Source organism: Cydia splendana, chromosome 18 (genome assembly GCF_910591565.1).
Source record: "Cydia splendana chromosome 18, ilCydSple1.2, whole genome shotgun sequence".
In the NCBI taxonomy this organism is placed as follows: Eukaryota; Metazoa; Arthropoda; class Insecta; order Lepidoptera; family Tortricidae; genus Cydia; species Cydia splendana.
Genome location: NC_085977.1, coordinates 7375507 through 7394830, shown reverse-complemented (window position 1 = coordinate 7394830; position 19324 = coordinate 7375507). Strand labels below are relative to the sequence as shown.

Here is a 19324-nt window from a genome sequence, read left to right as displayed (position 1 = left end):
CCCTATTTTTAGGTTTTCGTAAATAACTCGTAAAATAAGGCTCATAGCAAAATAAGTTCTTAATGTTCTTGTAAATAAATAATCGGCATAAAATTTTCTACGAAAAACATATGGAACACTTTTCTCGAGGATCAATATTTGAAACGATATTAAAGGAAGAAAGTTCATTACAATCAATTCACATGTCACTTATTTTTTGTTTTTAGGGTTCCGTAACTCAAAAGGAAAAAACGGAACCCTTATAGGATCACTCGTGCGTCTGTCTGTCTGTCCGTCTATCACAGCCCATTTTCTCCAAAAAAATTTGAGAGATTTGGTACACATATGTAAATTCGTGACCCAAAGACGGACATCTTACGTAAACAAATGAATTTTAAACTATATCGTGTTACATATTAAATGAAAAAGCTCATTTTGTAAATCTGAAATATATTTTTTTGGAAATATAAAAATAAATATTTTAGAAGTCATTTAAGAAAATAGCCATATCTCATTAAATATTGATCTTAGCGAAAAAGTGTACTAAACCTTTTTGTGGACAATTTTATGTTCAATATTTATGTATAATATTGTTTTGAAACGGGCCACCGTTTACGAGTTATTTGTGAACCTGTGAACTGATTGTAACTAACTTTCTTCCTTTAATGTCGCTTTAAATATTGATCCTAGAGAAAAGTGTTCAAGATGTTTTTTGGAGGAAATTTTGCTATGGGACACCGTTTACGAGTTATTTACAAAAAACTAAAAGGGATTTTAAAATTGATTATAATTAACTTACCCGAAGCTTTGTCTTTTTAAATATTGATCCTAGCGAAAAGTATTCTACATGTTTTTTTGTAGAAAATTGTATGTAGATTTTTTTTTGCTATGAGTCATACTTTTCAAATTATTAACGAATAAATAAAAACAAGGAAACTTAGAATTTATTACAATTAACTTTCCCTCTTTATTAACTTTTTAAATATTGATCCCTGCGAAAAGTGTGCTGAATCTTATTTGTTCAAAGTTTTGTGCAGATTATTATCGTTTCTCAACATTGTTTGATATTGGCCACCGTTTATGAGTTATTTACGAAAAACTAAAAAAGGGACCTTAGTAGTAATTATAATTAAATTTCCCGCTTTAGTATCTCTTTGAATATTGATTTTAGTGAAAAAATTTACTGAATCTTTCTTGTAGGCAATGTTATGCAGATTACTTATGTAATAGAATTTTTTTTTGCTATGCGCCACCGTTTAAGACTTATTTACGAAAAACTAAACAAAGGGACTTTTAATGTCAAATATCTCACTTCCGGTCAAGATTTCGATCAAGCAACCGGTAAATTCGGATTCAGCGGGGTCTAATTAGGTTAAAAAACCTGGTTGCCAAAAAGTAATATGATTTGCCAGTCGAAATCGATTAGATGAAAAATATAACCAGTCTACTTAGATAGGTTTAAAAATGTTAAATAAGAATACACCTTAATGATTTTATACAGCTTTAATTGTACTATTGTGCATATGAAAGTCGGATTTTACATATAGATGTCATAACTACTAATATTATAGATGACCGATTTTATACGTATAATGCTAAAATGGAAAAATAGTAAAAACGCTCGCGAGGAACGCGGTATTATATGGAGGTTGTCCGTCTTGAATGTATACTAGTCTATGACAAAATCAAACTAAATAAAACAAGTACCTACATTTTCGATAAAAACCATTATCATTCCCTTTAGGTACATTGAACCATAATGTTACCAAACACTTCATAAAGATGCATTATTTGCGCATTAAACTTTACAAGAAACACAGTGAACAGTTAAAGTTTCGCAATAAGTCGGATACAAGGGAGCTCGGAGTACAAAATAGTTTGAATGTCTCTCTCCGCGAGCTGCGGGTAATCGCGGCCAAATGACTACAAGTACAGCGAAACTGCTCCAAATTTAGGATATTGCTTGCACTTGTTCGGATTGTGTGTGGATTTTGACACTGGATTTTTGAAATGAAAACTTCTTTAGCGGCGCTGTGGACTTTTTGTGATGGGGGAAAAATGTTAAGCTCGTAACAGGTGTCACGTGAACGTAAGACGGACACGTGACCTGGTCGAAAAACTGTTACAATGAGTTTTTCTTTATTGATTTAAATGCCATCTAGTGAGTTTCCCTCTAACTGTAGATATAACTCGAGTACTAACAGTGATGTGCTTAGGGGTTTCAAGTAATGCGACGAAATAACGTTAGATGGCGTTAACCTCAATTACACAGTGCATCATTGAGTTTTCACTTCTGCCGGCACTCTCGGAGTGCAACCCGTTGTTTTTTTTTAAATTGGGAATTGCCAAGCGTCGTACGTTATGTACAGTGAGCTGCAATAGTGCATACCCACTTTTCGAATGGAAATTATTCAAGTCGGTTTAGAACTGAAAATTATGTCATTCCAAAATATTAGGTATTTATGTCAGTCAGTTAGACAATCACGGTCGTTGTCCAGTCAACAGGAAGATTGGATTGGTTCCTACTATATTTCACTTAAATTCGCTGAACCAACTTAAATGAAATTTGGTATGAAGATAGTTTGAGGCCCGCGATCGTTTGGTATACATGTCACTGTTTACTTCTCATTTTCTCTGCAGAAGCTAAGCAAGATCAAGGTGGAAGCTACACAGATACCTAATTATTTTGCAAAAAGGTTAACACGGTTTTCCTCTGAGATATTAGCATACACATTTACTTAAATTGCGGGTAACAAAGTGGAACCTTGCGGGTTTAAAGTCCATTAATAGGCGACGCAGGTTCGAGTTTTTCCGCAGCTACCGTCCAGTAGCGGCCATTTTAAAAATTCAACACCCCCCTTTGAAAGTCGGCGTCTTTCCATTTGTGGAATGTGTTGCCGTAAGACAAAAACCTGCGGAAATTACACTCTTGTTGCTCAAATACGAGCTCGGCGCGCAATATCTCTCCCTTTGAAAACTAGAGAAACTCATAAATAGACAAAACAGGGGCGGAGAGAAAAAATGCAAACGAGAGCTTTTCTCTTTATGCTACGTGTGTTTGTGTGCAGCTTAATTGCTTTATTGCATTGTTATGACGGATTGTTAAGGTTTTACACGAGCGCTAAATGAGGCATGAACGTGATAAAGACTTTAGTGCTTTGAGAGTTGCTAGTACTTTATAATTTGGTTTCATGCTGGGTAAAAATAATAAATATCTTACAAGCTAACCACGAACCTCGAACCACGAACCTCCTAAAACTTATATAAGTGTTACACGAGCCACCAGGGAGCTGGAAAATTGAGATAAAATGTCGCCAGCGCAATTTTCGAAATGACAACGTGGGAGAACTCTATCTTAATATCATGAATTGTGTAGTGTTATTCAATTCGTGCCCTAATAGTGGGTGGAAAGTTTGGAGCTTTGCGGCTGTTCAATTATTTGTGGTGGTCCGGGAGAATAAATAATGGCGAGGCTTGAGCGTAGCAACATTGTGACACGTAAAACAATGAAAAACGGACTGTCGTTCCAGCGGCCTCCGCGCATTTGTTCCGTCCGAGATAGTGCTGGTATATAAAGACTCCTTTAGGACTCGACTCAGTTTTTTTAGACTTGACTCTGTTATTTTAGAATCTAGACAAAAAGTCAAAGCATAGGGTCCTTTTCAACTTGTTAAAAGCCTTCGACAAAACTCAAAAAAATTACAGTAATTTACAAGACACAATGACATAATTTATAGTTCTAATATGCGTATTAGTATCTATTAGTATCTCAATAGCTATGATTTTGATTAGTTTATTATGAGCAAACTTAATAACGTCGTGTCTGTCTCTATTCTGGCACTTTAAATGTCCCGCTTCAGAATTATTATAAAGCTTTACTCGAGACTAAACACTTCGTAAAAGACGTTTTCCTTCAAAATACTCGTGAGACTCAATTACAACTCTAGTCTCAAACACCAGCAATGGAGACAAAGTGAGATGAAATGCGGGAATTTTTACGGATGCCACTAGAGCAGGCTATTGTGCGATACCGGCAAACAAGATGTTTTATGTACCCGCATTTAGAGAGCAATGGATCGAAATTGCCCGGTAATTTGTCCTATTGTTGTGGCTCTATTGAAAACGCTCTGATAATACAATTTATGATGGCTTTATTAACCTTCGACTGCATTTGAACAACGGCGAGCTAGAACTTGTTTTACGGGATTTTTACTAAAATATACTGCTTTTTATGCTTGAAATTTTTTTACTTAGTTTCACGAGTTACCATTTTTTGAAAAGTAACATTTGAGTATGAAAACATCGAAACACGTCAAATATGTTTGAAAACAACAAACAAACATGTACTCTGTATTTTTTTTTTTCAAACTTTATACTTTCCAGAAGAGCAACGCCACTTGGCATTGTGTCTTCATGAAAACCCGGAAATGTATTCAGGTTCAACTTTAAAACAAACGAGACATTCCTCGAACAAGAATTTAGCTTGTTCAACAGCAGAAGAAAAAACAAAGTAAACTAAATCTAGAAGAGTAACTACTACAAAACTGTAGAAAAAGACAAAGCAGGGCTCCTTGCACCTTTTATTTGTCGAGCTAGATCGCGGAACTGCCGCAAACTGCCGCTAATTGGATCGTTAAAATCTTCGAATCAGGTGAGCAATAAATCTGTATTTCCATTTTGCGTAACTTCGCCGTAGATAAGAAAGTTTTAAAGGCGGTATTGCAGCGCGGCCCGCGGCGTAATGATGATGTAGTGATAATTTCAGAAAACTTTGTGCAAACACAGGCACATAAGTAAAGACTGATAAATTTCAAAGGAATAATGTTGTGAGCCTGAAATATTATTGTTGTAGGTGACGCTAGCTAAAATCGTAACGTGTCGTATCTAGAATTAGGTAAAACGTAAGGTACATCAAGATATTAAATTTTGACATAGATAAAGTGCCAAAAGTATATACACACTACCTTAATGCATGGGCAAAAATACAATAAATAAATATTATAGGACATTTTCACACGAATTGACTAAACCCATGAAGCCCATGAAGCCCACGGTAAGCCCATGAAGGCTTGTGTTTGTGGGTACTTATATATATAAATATAAATACTTATAAACAAAAAAAGTCATGCTTACATATAATTTGGCACATTGTCGTGTCAATTTTTAATACCTTCAATGTACACTCCCATTTGCGGGCGACTTTTTGGTATAAATCAATCTTATATTATATAAGAAAATAATTAAGTCACTTTTATAGTAGTCTTAAATATAGGTCTCGGGCCTAGAAAAACAGTGCACTACTTTCTACAACAGCTCCGTAACACAGGTAAAATAGATGACGCTGTGCTGGGCTGGTGTTTCTAAGCTTAATACTTCTCTAAGCTGCCTCATCTACAATGATGAGTGAGCCACTGTGTACGAAGATTTACCGTCTTCATTTTTAACTAGTCCAGTATAAGAATATGAACTCACTTGTGTTGGCGGAGTTTGCTGATACATCTCTGCTGAAGCCCGTTTCGCTCGCGCTGTAAATAACGGCCATTTTCTAGAAAACTCCGAGTTTCAAACAGGTGGACTAAGTGTGGGATTTATAGAACTAACTCGACTTAGGAAAGTTTGTGTTTGGTGAAGTAGTGGGGAACTTGGAAAAAAGCAGATAAAATTCAATTTAGGTAGAAGTTTCGGAGTTGGAAGTCTATTGTTGTAAATCAGTATGTCGTTCGCTGAGTAACGAGGCTGTTGGATAGTTCAATTTAGTGGTTGTTCGATGGTTTTTAAACTATACGACATACATGTGTAGTACATCGATTTAAAAAAATGCATTAAAATATTTTTAAGACGCGTTATGAAGTGCGTTCGTAAATCTGATAAAATCTGGTCCTCACTATGCTATTAGAATTTCTCAAATTGTACAGCACTTGAGATACAATCTTGACTACAATTATAGCACTACATATTTTATTAAATACTAGTATTTTTTATTCTATTGTAAATAACGGTGCATTAATGTTTTTAACCTTTTAACCGCCAAACATTTTGGATGGAGCGTGCTCGTGTCGCCACCGATAATTGGTAGGTACCTAATTGTACCACGCAGAGTAAGATTGGCATAGTTACGGGAGTTATAAATGTGTATGTTTTTAACCAAATCAGATATTTGTCTTATTTATCAGACTGTGGCGAAATGAGCTGGATATGTAATGTCATATATATTAGACTCTGGCGGTTAAAGGGTTAAGCAGCATCATTGTTACTGTATTTTAACTAAATTGTTTCTTTTGTACTTACCCGTGGATATATTTGTCTTCAATTCGCCGCGATTGTTCGTCGCATTTATACACGCAGCGCTTGGAGCTTGCCCGCAAAGAGCTGCACTTTTCCACGTGTACGCGGCTCGGCGAACCTGCGAACGCACACCGCAATGTCAACCGCAGGCTAGAAATTCTACATGCGGTGTATATGTATATGTCTGTGATGTTAGTTGCGTTTTGGATTTGTGTTACACGTTAGTAAGTTATTGTACGTTATTGACCACGTGCAAGATAGGTGGAGGTTATAATTCCACTACGTACTTACCGTAAAAGTATAAAACTTTGCCCATTAACATAACAATACAGATACATTTTCTGAAGAAAGTGAAGAAAGTGTATTTACTAAACTGTCACGCGGTGGGCAAAGTTATGTTAAAGGGCAAAGTTATACTTTTACGGTACACCTCGTAGGTGATTGTGGCGTGATTAGTGGCAGTAACGTGAAATTCTTGTGGAAAAACTGACGGTCAATAACAAAATTGCTATTTCATATTGAGTGTCTTATTTTATAAATGGGCAGTCAGTATTTTTGAGTGGAGTTAATTTTATACATCGTTTTTTTATAGCAAATATTGTACCGACAGTCAATGAATTTTATTTCTGTAGGTACCACTACGTATCTTTCCTTACTAGCACGAAAAAAAAATTCCTTAACCGCACATAATAGTTAAATTATCAAAAATTACTTATTCTTATGGACCAACAATGCAAGCATTATAAAAGGGACCCATAAAAAAGAGCCAATATAATAAAAAGTACATTACTCTGATTTATGCTATCGTTCAGAAACTATAACCGCGATATAGACTTTTCGTAACGACCCATTATATTATAGTATACCTACAATAGCTTACATTATAATAATACCATAACTACAATATCATAAATAAGTACATAAGTAGGTACATAATATTTCGCAAACCAACCGCATACAAATATTTACCAAATACTTAGTATTTTTCTCATTAAATACTACTTTACTTTTATCTCGAAAAATACAGAGGAATATCCATTAGGTGAATAAGTTCCATTTAGAATGATAAATAATCGAAGTATGTTTACGTCAAGATCAAAGAATCTTATTTGACTAGTGAGTCAGTGCAGATGCAGTGGCATCAGTACCTACAAATAGGTTAAAACAGTAAAAGTTGGTGGCTCATTGACGGCTAGTTAGTTAGTTCAGATACTTTAAAGTTATGAACTTACTCGAATATAAAAAAAATCGAATGATTTAAGAACAGCAAGGGTAGTAAAGTATAAGTATCATATCGTAAGCTTACGGCTGATCTGGCCCGTATTTCACCTTTCAATTCCTTTTAGTACTAGATCGCATATAAATGTCTGCTCCAATGGCTCCGCCGGCGCCCCGACGCGCGCTCGAGCGTCAAATAGGCGTTCTTTTAAATGCATGTCACGTTAACCTCTGAGTTCGACGTGTCGTGTGCATGGATTGGGATTAACTTCAAGACAAGTGTATGTTGACGTCTGAATGCCTTGATTTTGGCGGTGATGGTGTTACTCTACCATTCAGTGACGTCCCTAGAATTCCACTCCGACCGTCTTACCTAATTTATTATTTGTAGACTTTAAACTCCAAAAAAGCAAGCCAATGTAAACTATTGCTTGCTTAATGAGGAACACTGACGCCCTCCATTGCAATGTAGAAGTTGTGTGTGTTTAAATGTAAGTTAATGAATAATATACTCAGTATGCGTTCTACATGACATTAAAGCTCTCCAAAGGGTCTGTACGTGTTGGATCTATATCCCCACGCAAGCCTATCAAAAGACTGGCATTTATAGGACCGTGAAATCCAAAATAGTAGCAGTGGCTGTCATAGATGTGTTAGCAAGATTTTATATTTAATAGGTTTTGCTTACAGATAACTGACATGTGGCTCATACGTAATTTTTAAAATATGGACTACAGCTGCATTTATTAAAATTCCATTTAACAAAAAACCAATAATCCTTTCAAACTGAACGTACATAAGCAACAACATTTATCTACCGACTGCGCCAGTACCAATACAAGATTAATTTACAGCCTTTCACGATAAATATTTTTTCAGCTACAACCGATTATCTGCACAAGCCGCTTTTATATCACTCAACCATTTCAATTGCAATTAAATTTGGGGCAAATTGAATCCGACCGGATCGGAGCGTTCGCAACCAAGTGTTCGGCAAATAGTCTGTTCCAATTTATATCTCGTCTCACTCGCGTAATGAGATACGTTTCCCAACGAATACGGTTCGCATAAAACGCTCTTTAATTTTCATGTTGTTCCGTGAGGGAGGCACTTTATACGCGTGCCCGGTAATGATGTATACAAACTCACGTATCGCAAATCCTTTAAATCTGGTTTAAAGCTCGTTTTTTTATATTTTATGTGAAATGATTGCGCATTGAGTGGATACGCTACGATGGCTACATGAGCTCAACCCGCTTTTTAATTACGTTTAAATTAAATCTTTTAACTGGCACAATTTTAAAATGACGGCTGTAATAACTTAGAGAGGAGTTATCAAAAATACTTATTACTTTAGTGAAAATTTTACGATTTAAAACTACTTACAACTTCCTTCCTAAGAACTTGCCACTAACAAAGTAGGAACTCTGAAGTTCTTAAAAGCTATTTCTTTTTGTTACCTCAATGAGACAAAGGAGCAACAAGACGAGCTCGTTAAAAATACCAATTCGTGTTGATATTGTTGAAAAGAAATACTAGCAAAGGTATTAAAAACAACAAATTATTATTTCCATTGAACTCTATGATTGAGTCGAATAGTATTGAAATAAAATATAGCAATAATTTGAAAATTTCGCAATAAAGGTACTTACTGATGCCTTTTGGCCGGCACTCATAAATCCTCTTATCATCGGCCTCTACGTGTCGATACCTGCAAAAAACAAGCAATTCTCATTAATAACTATAAAAGTTATTTTCTCAACCGAATCGTTATACCTTCAGAATATAATTAAATCGATATTATCAAATACTTTTTCATTGTTTTAAAACTTTTCTTTTATTTGCGCAGCTCTTTTGATAGCTATTTGCGTTATATCAAGTGGAAAGTCCGATTATTAAAAGGTCTTTTTCGAGCCCTGGCCGTATCATAAATTCCCATTGCTCATCAAACACAGATCTTGAACGTTTAAACGAAGAAAACTAGTATAATTGTGACCTCGTTGACAATTAAAAAATATTGATGCTTATCGTTTTATGTCTGAACAGCGGCGATACTACGACTAGCTAGAGTCCATCTTAGTTAATTTTGTTTTCAACAGGACAAAGGGAAGGGAATGAGACGATGACATTGCCATTCTTTGTAATTTCAAATGCCGTGTAGAGTTAGCGTAGTCCGACTCTATCGACTATTTGTTTGTGCAAGGGTCGTTATTACGACTTTATCCTAAGATCCCGTGCATTCGTACGTAAGATCCCTAGTATATACCTAATGCTTAATAGATTGTTGATCGCTGACTGTCCACTTTGTAGACGCCTGTAATATTTCTAACTTACTTCAAAAATATCCAAATAGTTTAATAACTTCATTATCTTCCGTGATTCTTTATGTCATTTCTAATTCCATCATTCTAATCAAATCATTGTCAGTAGTAATGTCATTTGTAGTGTCATTACATTCACATAACTCCAATACTGAAGGAAGATATTGAAATAAACTTCATTACTTGCCGTCATTCCTTCATGCCAATCCCTACACTATCACTAAAAACGTCATTCCTTCAAAGTAATGTCATTATTCATGATAGTGTCCGGCCCATATAAGGGAAAATACAACTATCTTATCACTATAGGGACCGTGCGCGTTGGAGGGTCTGCCATCTTGTGGCCTGAATCGGAAACATATGTGCACATGTTACGTATACATTGCCAAAGCAAGTGCTACTATCTACCGTTCTCGTCGGTACATTTCCTTGTGCATAGTAGGTTCTGCCATCTTGTGGGCTACATCGGAAGCATAAACTACACATTTACGCCTCGTGCTAAAAATCTGACGGCTCATATGCTGCCCCCTATAGTTCATGTACGGGGCCTATTAGCTTTTCTCATTGATCGTTCCTGGCATGACAGCTGTCTAAAATCGGAAAGTAGGTACTTCGCTAATCCTCGGTAAGCGATCGGAATTACATTTCTAATAATGTGAACTCGCTTCTAGTTCGACATTATTAGGACTCAGTTCGTTAGTTCATTTTCGCAGAAGGTCATTAAGATGGTATGGTTATCATAACAGTTATAAAACGGCCATTAGGTAAGTATCTTCTTACAAAACTTTTTATGAACATGGTCTATAATGCCTGAAACGGAGTGTAGGTACATTGTAAAGTACATTTAATCATAGGAGAATATCTAGTTAAAATAAGCCAAATACTAAAACGGAGGCAGTTTCATTACAAATATTAAAACAACAAACGAAAATTTCGTGTATAATATATGTATTTTTAACCTTTGATAAAATGTGAATAAACGAAGACTAAAAGGCGAAAGACAACTAAGTTATATGAACAATAACAATACTAGAATTTTGGATATACATAAAGTAGGTTGAGAATAATTAAAACATTAGACTTATATAACTTATATAGATATAAGTTTAGTGAAACTAACTGTGAATCATTCAAAACTGTAATTAAAACATTTGTAAGTAGGTAGTTAAAAAGCCAGTACTATTAATAGGTACGCAAAAACTATAAACAGTAATTAAATAAATAATTACTTAAAGCAACGAACCGTATAGGGTGACTGCTATAATTATTGACCACTCCTAACAAATCAGAAAGAAACAAGCCAATTGAAGCCATATTGTTAAGAGTGACCAGTTACCTACTATTTAGTAGCCACTGACTATAGCACTCACCCTAATTAAATTGTACGCTGCCGAAACGATATCGGTAAGCTAAGCTGAGAGGTGAACATGAGATTAACTGAGTTCTACATTACCTAACAAATTATCAGTGTATGGATGATTTACTAAGGAGCAATAAAGGAGCAAAATGGCCCAAGTTTTACAGATTTTTTCGGAAGCATGTGTAGTAAAGTACACTTCCGTGGCACAATGCGTTGTCGCCTCGCAGACAATGAACCGGTGCTGTGGTGCGATTAACAAGAGACAAGCGAAAAAAATGGCGAAAGCAGTTGGATTATGAAAATATCAATTACGCTCCTTCTTACCTCTCACGACCCGTCACATCTGTACTAAAGTCAGCCGAAGACGAAAAGCAGAGAAAATATTCCAATGCCTGCAAAATGCGACATGCAATGTTCACCCCACTTATAACATCTGTTGACAGCGTCTATGCACCCCAAATGTCCTCCTTTATCAAACGTATGGCAGAAACTATACGTCAACGGTGTAACCGCTCACTAAGCACCATACTGGGCTGGCTGAGATGCAGGATCAGTATCGCCGTTATACGCGCCACCAGCATGTGCATCCGAGGCACACGCCACCGCTTTAAGTCTACTGCCAGGTGGCTTGGGTTCGCCGACGGTGCCGCTCTTCCACACATTGATTGAAACCCCTTTTCTACTCTATCTATGTATTATGATTGTTATGATTATTAAATAATAAAACTAATAAAGCTTAAAATATCAATATATGTATATTAATCATATTTCTACCGAAGATTCGGTTTCGCCGAAACTAGAGCAAACCCGAACCTTCTATTTCGACAAGAAATCCGGTTCCAGTCGGACAATAATCTAAACCTTCACTGCCCTACCAATCCAAATGACGCTCAAAAATGCTAATGATGTCCCTACGTCACTTTAAACCAGGCCGCTCCGATCGAGTGTCGACACTAGACACAACCCGCGCCCTCTCGACACTTGCCCCGAAGCGATACTCCGACACGCTCTGAGCACTACCACACTCCACTAACTCCTCGATGGAAGTAACCCACCCCATAAAGAAGACATTGTTACACTGGAGTACTTTGAGAGCTACCCTTTTAGTTTAGGACATATTATTATTACCGCGAGACGTTCTTATTGTGTGATAGAAAAGGAAAATAAAAGTTTACGCCTCCCAAGAGGATATAATGGATTTTTTATTTACTCGAGCGCCAACGATATGTACGCTTCCTTTCGTGAGGGCACTTAACAGACACGAATTTCACACGCTAAATGATTCTTTTGATAGTCAATATCAAAAGGAACGAATCAGACTGCGCGTCAAAAAGATCTTCCATTATCTAATAGGTACTTAGCTAAACAAAAAGATATAAGTCCCTAGGTATATGCCAGATAGCTTATAACGGGAACTGTTTGGGAACGGAACGGGAAGAATTCCAGAGTGACAGACACTTTTGGAGCGTTGTCATAAACTCTTTATAAAACTATATATGATAGAGTATGTACTTACGTAATTAATGAGTGTTACCAACTGGTACACAGTACTCATTATTCTCACTGTTATTTACGCAAACTACGAGTAAAACGAATTCAGACCACACTCATTATTACTTGCATAACACTCATTATAAATGTGATACCATAGTTATACTATTTAATATGATGCAGCTCCTCAGTGAATATTTCTTTTTGTCATTTGTTTATTGCATACATGTACATTGATGCATAGAAATACATGGTGTTATACTTAATGTTAGGAAGCGTACATGTTACCCTGTGAGGGTGTATATAACTATATGATTGTAGCTGTCGTACAATTTACTTAATTTATATTCAATATAATCCCTTTTCAAAAGAGGCGTCTCCTGTTGTCTCTTTTGGTTGAGCTTAATTGAAAAAATAATTAGAAATTATATGTTTTTACCGTATTTATATTACCTACTTAAATGTTACATTAGTTTCAAAATAAATTCCTATCCTATCTAAATCCCAATGAAAATAACCGTGTATAGAGTGGCACTTCCACATTTTGTCACTTAAAAGTATCCTATAACTTAAAGGGATCCGTCGCTCAGGAGAGAGACGGATTCTAAACCGACCTAATGAAAAACGTAAGTAGTACGTACATACTTACCTATAATTTATTTAGAAAATTAAATCAGGCAACAAATTATAGTTATTTACGATACAAGTGCGGAAAAGAGGAAATTCGAAACGCGTGGCGATAAATTAAAACACGGCCGAAGGGAGTGTTTTAAATAGACACGAGTTGCGAATTACCTATTCGCACGTGTATCGTACACAGTTTTACAGTAAATATGGCCCTTTAAACTTTTGACATCGCACGAAAAGTGCTATTTTACGCACTAGTGCGGGAAAATAGGACCATAGGTACTGTAAAATATATTAAGAACGGGTCACTCACGTATTTTAAGTCGAAAAACGCTCTAATAACGAAACGAATAAAACGATTTTATATGTCTGTCTCACGGGTTTTGTTATTAAAATCAGGCAACAAGGCCCATATTACAAATACCTTACAGACTAACATACATATGTATTTTATAAACTTAAAACTAAACACTATTTAGGCGACAAAAATAAATAGATATATACAGACTTTCATGTTCCCGGCACACGTTTAGACTCTTTAACCACCTAACAGCGCGTCAGACGTAATTTAAAAATTACAAAACCATTGGCACTCCGGCCTACGTATTATACGGAAACGAGAAGAGTATTGAGTGATAAATCTTCGTGTCGACGCCATTAGATATTCCCATCTGCGTCATCCATCACCGCTGTCGATACATCGACGGGACTTATGAACAATACGATTGGCAGATCGATAATATCATAACGGCCTGAATAATATAGCAACATACTTCATTCCAGATAACGGGACTCTAGATGCTCACAAAATCAGAGATTCTAAACCTTTTCTGTGTATCGAATTTAAACTGTCGTGATGTATACTAATATTAAGCTAATTTTACGGTTTAACTCACACCGTAATTTAGTCACTCACGCAACCTAGGCTCTCCGCGAAACATGTCGCCCGAGTGACTAAAAACACGTGAGTTGAACCGTAACATTTTCTTAATGTCTTTTCTGTGAAGTTGTACAGCAAACAACTTCGATTTCGATACAACGTAAACGAATACAAAAGCAAATTGCAGACAGTGACGACACCTGTCCTGACAACAAGCGTTGTTGACCTCTGCCTCTTTAGATGATGTATAACTTTTATAAGGAAACTTTTTATATTGTAAACTACAATAAGATTAGAATATTGTTTTATTAAATTTACAAATTATGATGTGAAAGTCGCTAAAATGGATACATTGGATGGAAATAATTATCTTCTTCTTCGATATTTTATTTACTACACACCTCTTTACTAATACCTACTATACACGTACACTTACATCTCCAATACAAATAACATGGAAAACCCCGTAATACTTATATCAAAACTTGTATTTCTCCCGCCGCTGGTTCCTCAGCAGCGTTTACAATTTTTTGTGAATTGATGAAATACTTACATTATGAAAAATGGGAGGCATTTTGTTAATATTCAAAGTATTTAAACCCTCCAATAAATTAGTGATGTCGTTTTTTCTAAAATGTCCGAAAATATCATGTACCTAGAAAATTTTGGCTCAGGACCGCTTCGGCCTCAGTTTCATTTCGGCAACTTCTTAAGTAGTTCTCATTCGCATTTGGTCTACTGTTCCGATTCGCCAGCATTCCTATATCGTCACTTTCTTATCTCGCCCGCTTTCTTACGTGGGCCACTGTAGTAACTTGGTTATATTCCTAATTAGACTACAGTGCCGATTCGTCAACACTCCTAATTCGTCCATAGTGCTTACTCGTCAACATTCCTATTTAGACCACAGTGCCAACTCGTCAACTACATAGCAGCCCTAATAGTACATCATCATTATCATCAAAGTTATCTTTATGGTTAAGGACAAGTGTGACAACAGCAAATACTAATTGTAACTGCCGCATACTAGCTGGAAAATAGCACTTAAGAAGATATGAAGTGCACATTGACATTCTACATTCTCAATTCAAATAAAAGAACGCGGACGAGTTGGCACTTTGGTCGAAATAGGAACGTAGACAAAAATGGTATATTGACGATATCAGATATTGGACGAGTTGGCACTATGGTCAAAATAGGAATTTAGACAAAATGGGGTATTGACGATATCAGAAAGTAGGCAAGTTAGGAAGGTGACGATTTAGGAATTGTAGGCTGACGACATGGCACTGTGGACGATTTATGGAGATGACGAAATGAAACTGAGGCCGAAGCGGTCCTGAGCCAAAATTTTAAATAATAGAATGAAGTAAAGAATAATTAAATTTCGACAAAAAATTCAATTTTATAAACGCAAAAAAGCGCTCGAATGGTGTTTTAATTTCTTTCGTGACTCGTCATTTTTTATCCATTTCCGAGAGCTGATAAAGTGAGCAGTTGAGAACCACATGGATTTTATGATAATAATCATATACACATATAGTGGAGTAAACGAAGCAAGATGTTGTATGGAGACCCATGCATTAATTCCTCAGTCGATGAAATTTTGCTTGGTTATTGTATAGTATGAGCCGAGACTAACATTATAAATATCCAAAAAAAACACTCCTAAGTTAGGTAAAAACACAAATCTGATTATATATTGAACCGAGTAATTCCTCAGTCCAAAATTATTTTACAAAATAAGTTATTTGTATCAGTATGTGATACTAGAAAAAAATCTAAAAGTTTTGTCAAACATGAGAATATTTTTTTATGATACTTCCTTTTTTTGACGCTCATTTTCATCGGAAAATTGCTCTGTCATTTTTTTCTTCTTATATGATCTTAGAATATAATTTGGCGCAGTGGGTAAAAAAATCCAAAAAAAATGCGTATTGAAATGTAATGTATTATAGAACTATTAAAAACTGAGAGTGGAAATTTTTTAGATTTTCATTTTGTAGGTATAAAACGGCAATAAAATGGCATTCCAGTGAAAAAATTAGACTGAGCAATTTTCCGGTCCAAGACACGCCAAAAAATTTTATTTTATTAATACTGGTATTTCTGCTGGGATATTTTTTTGATATTTCATATATTGTTGCAATACGTTACATGAATATGTCTGGTGAAGAAAGTTTGAACGGAGCATTTTTCCGTAAAAAGATATTAACGATTTAAGACTTTAGGTATTTACTTTAATTCTATTATTATTATTCTTTGGAAATTTATACAATACTTTTTATTTATTGATACTTTATCGTACTGTAAAGTTTTTTCTGGCTGAGGAATTACTGCGGGGTCCACTACCTTTATTTACTACATTAATAGCTATAACATTGAGGTTTTGTATTGTGCATTTCACCAAAAGTACATATTTGTTTGAATAAAATTTGACATTTGGCATGAACATTTACTTAACCTATATCTATGCCCAGAACTAGCTGCCGTTGCTAAAATTGTTAAACAAAGAAAATAAAGTGGGTTGAAGATTTGTATGTTTACTTCTAGCAACGAAAACTAGTACCAGATATAGATATAAATGTTACTTGAATGTTCAAGTTAAATATCATCTTACCTCAGAATGTCGTTTTAGATAAGGGTAACTTTTAAGTTCTATTATACATATAGCGCGGTTAAGTTCGTGTGATTCTTAATTCCCAGAACTACCACATGTTAGCATTAATTCTTACGGCACCACAATATATTATATGCGCGTTTTGACATATCCCAAATTGCTAACCGCGCAATGCATGTGCTTAAGCTGCCATTGGCATGGATGATAGATGAACGAGAGTAATGGTAAACTTATTCCAATTTATCATACAACCCGCACTGCGTTTATACACAACAAATATACAGCGCTATTTATTCAACCCCGCTCACAGCTGCGTCAATACAACATGATACCCAAATCAAATGCCTGTATGGTGGTGACATATTTATAGCGGACCGATAAAATCAATCTTTATGAACTCTTGGGTCAAAACGAGCAGTCGCTTACACAATATGGAATGTATTTGACGGCACTACACATCCTATTTGCCACATATGTAGCGCTCATGCTTATGAGTATCTAATTAATAAGACCTTCCATTCTCTTTTAATTTTCATTGGGTATATCTAAAGTAGGCATGTTTGATTAAAATCAGGGACGCGTGTTCTGATTGTAACAGGTCATGAATTTGATCTGGATTTGTTATGGATATGATTTTAAACATTTCTACAACCAGAAACGTCAATATTGACACTGACAAATCATATCCGTAACAATTCCAGATCAAATTCGTAATATGTCATTACAACCAGAACACTCCTCCGGGAGTGCATGCTCTGCTATATTGCTATCTGTTAAATTTTAGCACAAATATCATATTCACGATAGGCAGTAAGTAGGTACCTAGTTGCTGGCTAAAGACAAATAGAAACATAACTAAGAAATTCCATCGCGGAAATAAGTATTGTAGGTTAATAAAACACTTTCAACAGCAGATTTATTGAAACATTAACATAAAACACTAAATAAAAACGTAACTCTGTATAAACCTTTAATTAAAGTGCATACTGCACAACTAAATAGTTGGGACACAATAAGTTGAGTTATTCCCTCTCAACTAAGATTCTAGCTAAATGTAAACAGTCCTTTCGTATGTAATGATCACCAATACCTTGATATTAGGTAAATGCCAAAAATAACTTCTTAATGTAGCCAGAACCAAAAACACAAACAGTACAAAATGTCCGTTTAACCCAATCATATTACCAGACCCGCGCTCGGTAAAAACCGCTACTGTCCATCTAAAGAACTCCAATTACATTTTTAACTTTTAACTAGTTTAACGGCATTTAAACTTGCTTTTTTCGTACGGTATTGTGAAATAAAGCCAATATACATAGATATTACCAATCTAGTAATATATGTACCTATAATGCCAAGCATTACGCACTCAAAATTAAATTCAAGAGAAAAATATAACATATTTACCTACTTGTAATGTATTTATTTAGAGTCTAAACTCGTGCCTATTTATTTAGTCATGCCTACATGGGATAGAATCAAAGATAAGTAATATATGTTTTTAAAAGCTTTCAGCTCAAAACATATTAAAAATGAATTAGTTTCACCAGTTTTTTCAGATGTCTCTCACAGGCTTTTAAGCGTTCTATGTTGAGCCAGGAACTCAGGATATTTATAAATATATATGAATCATCATCATCATCATATATATAAAATTGAAAAACCAGAACGGGATAACAAACGAGGGAAGAAGCGAGATGGCGCCTTACAAATTTCTAAAAAAGTTTTTGACACGTTTCTCGAATACGACGCACGTATGATAAGAAAAACCTGTTCAAATCAATTATCTACATATGGGAATAGAACTAGACCATAAAAACTATCGCTTCCGATGCGTATTTAATTTACAATAAGGAAAAGAAATTTTCATAACAATCTTCATCGGCCATTTCTCGGCAACTCTCGGTTGCTTTCGTTTGGCGGTGCTACAGATTACACCAAATAATCCGTAAGTTAAAGTAAACTAAATTATGTTTGTCATGTTGGTATACAGGTATTTCTGAGTTTTTTTACACGAAGTAAAATTAAAAGTGCTGCCAACCTCAACCTTAGTCTATAGAGCCCATACGAGTGATTTATGACATATATGACTTATCATTCTTATCAATCAAAGTAATTACTATATTATTATTATCAATTTGTATTTTGTTGTTTTAAATTTATTTTTGAGTTATATTATTCAGATTGACTTTCACGGCTTCGGCAAACATTGCCATTCGTCCGGGGAACGGGCTAAGAATGCTGAGATGGGCCAAAAATACAAAGTTGATAGTAAGTTATGTAGGTAGATTAAAGTGCATGTTCAGATATTATTGAGCGACCTGATAAAAATAAGCTAATGTACAGTCAGCAGTCATCCAAATATCGTAATATAATTTTGTTGCCATAGAAATAAGGATGTGGTCCGATATAGTGCCGAAATATTGAGAGACAAAAGCGGCTAAATTCAGTGGTGGCTCGGACACTTAGAGAGAATGGGAGAGGATCGTGCCGTGAAGAGAGCGCAGGTACTTGGGACAACAAAATGGGAGACGCCCGAGTGG

At 35.5% G+C, this 19324-nt stretch overlaps 1 protein-coding gene and 1 long non-coding RNA gene across 2 annotated transcripts in view; one reads left to right on the top strand and one right to left on the bottom strand.

Annotated features, from left to right (window-relative positions):
• Positions 1-19324, top strand: part of LOC134799486 (uncharacterized) — a 458421-nt gene that overhangs the window by 304206 nt on the left and 134891 nt on the right. The window lies entirely within an intron of this gene.
• Positions 1-19324, bottom strand: part of LOC134799480 (cell adhesion molecule Dscam2-like) — a 95963-nt gene that overhangs the window by 68162 nt on the left and 8477 nt on the right. Inside the window, exons 2-4 of the mRNA XM_063771892.1 lie at positions 9135-9193; positions 6268-6382; positions 5452-5504 (exon numbers count right to left, since the gene is read on the bottom strand). Coding sequence (XP_063627962.1) covers positions 5452-5504; positions 6268-6382; positions 9135-9193 — 227 coding nt within the window. The remainder of the gene's footprint in view (positions 1-5451; positions 5505-6267; positions 6383-9134; positions 9194-19324) is intronic.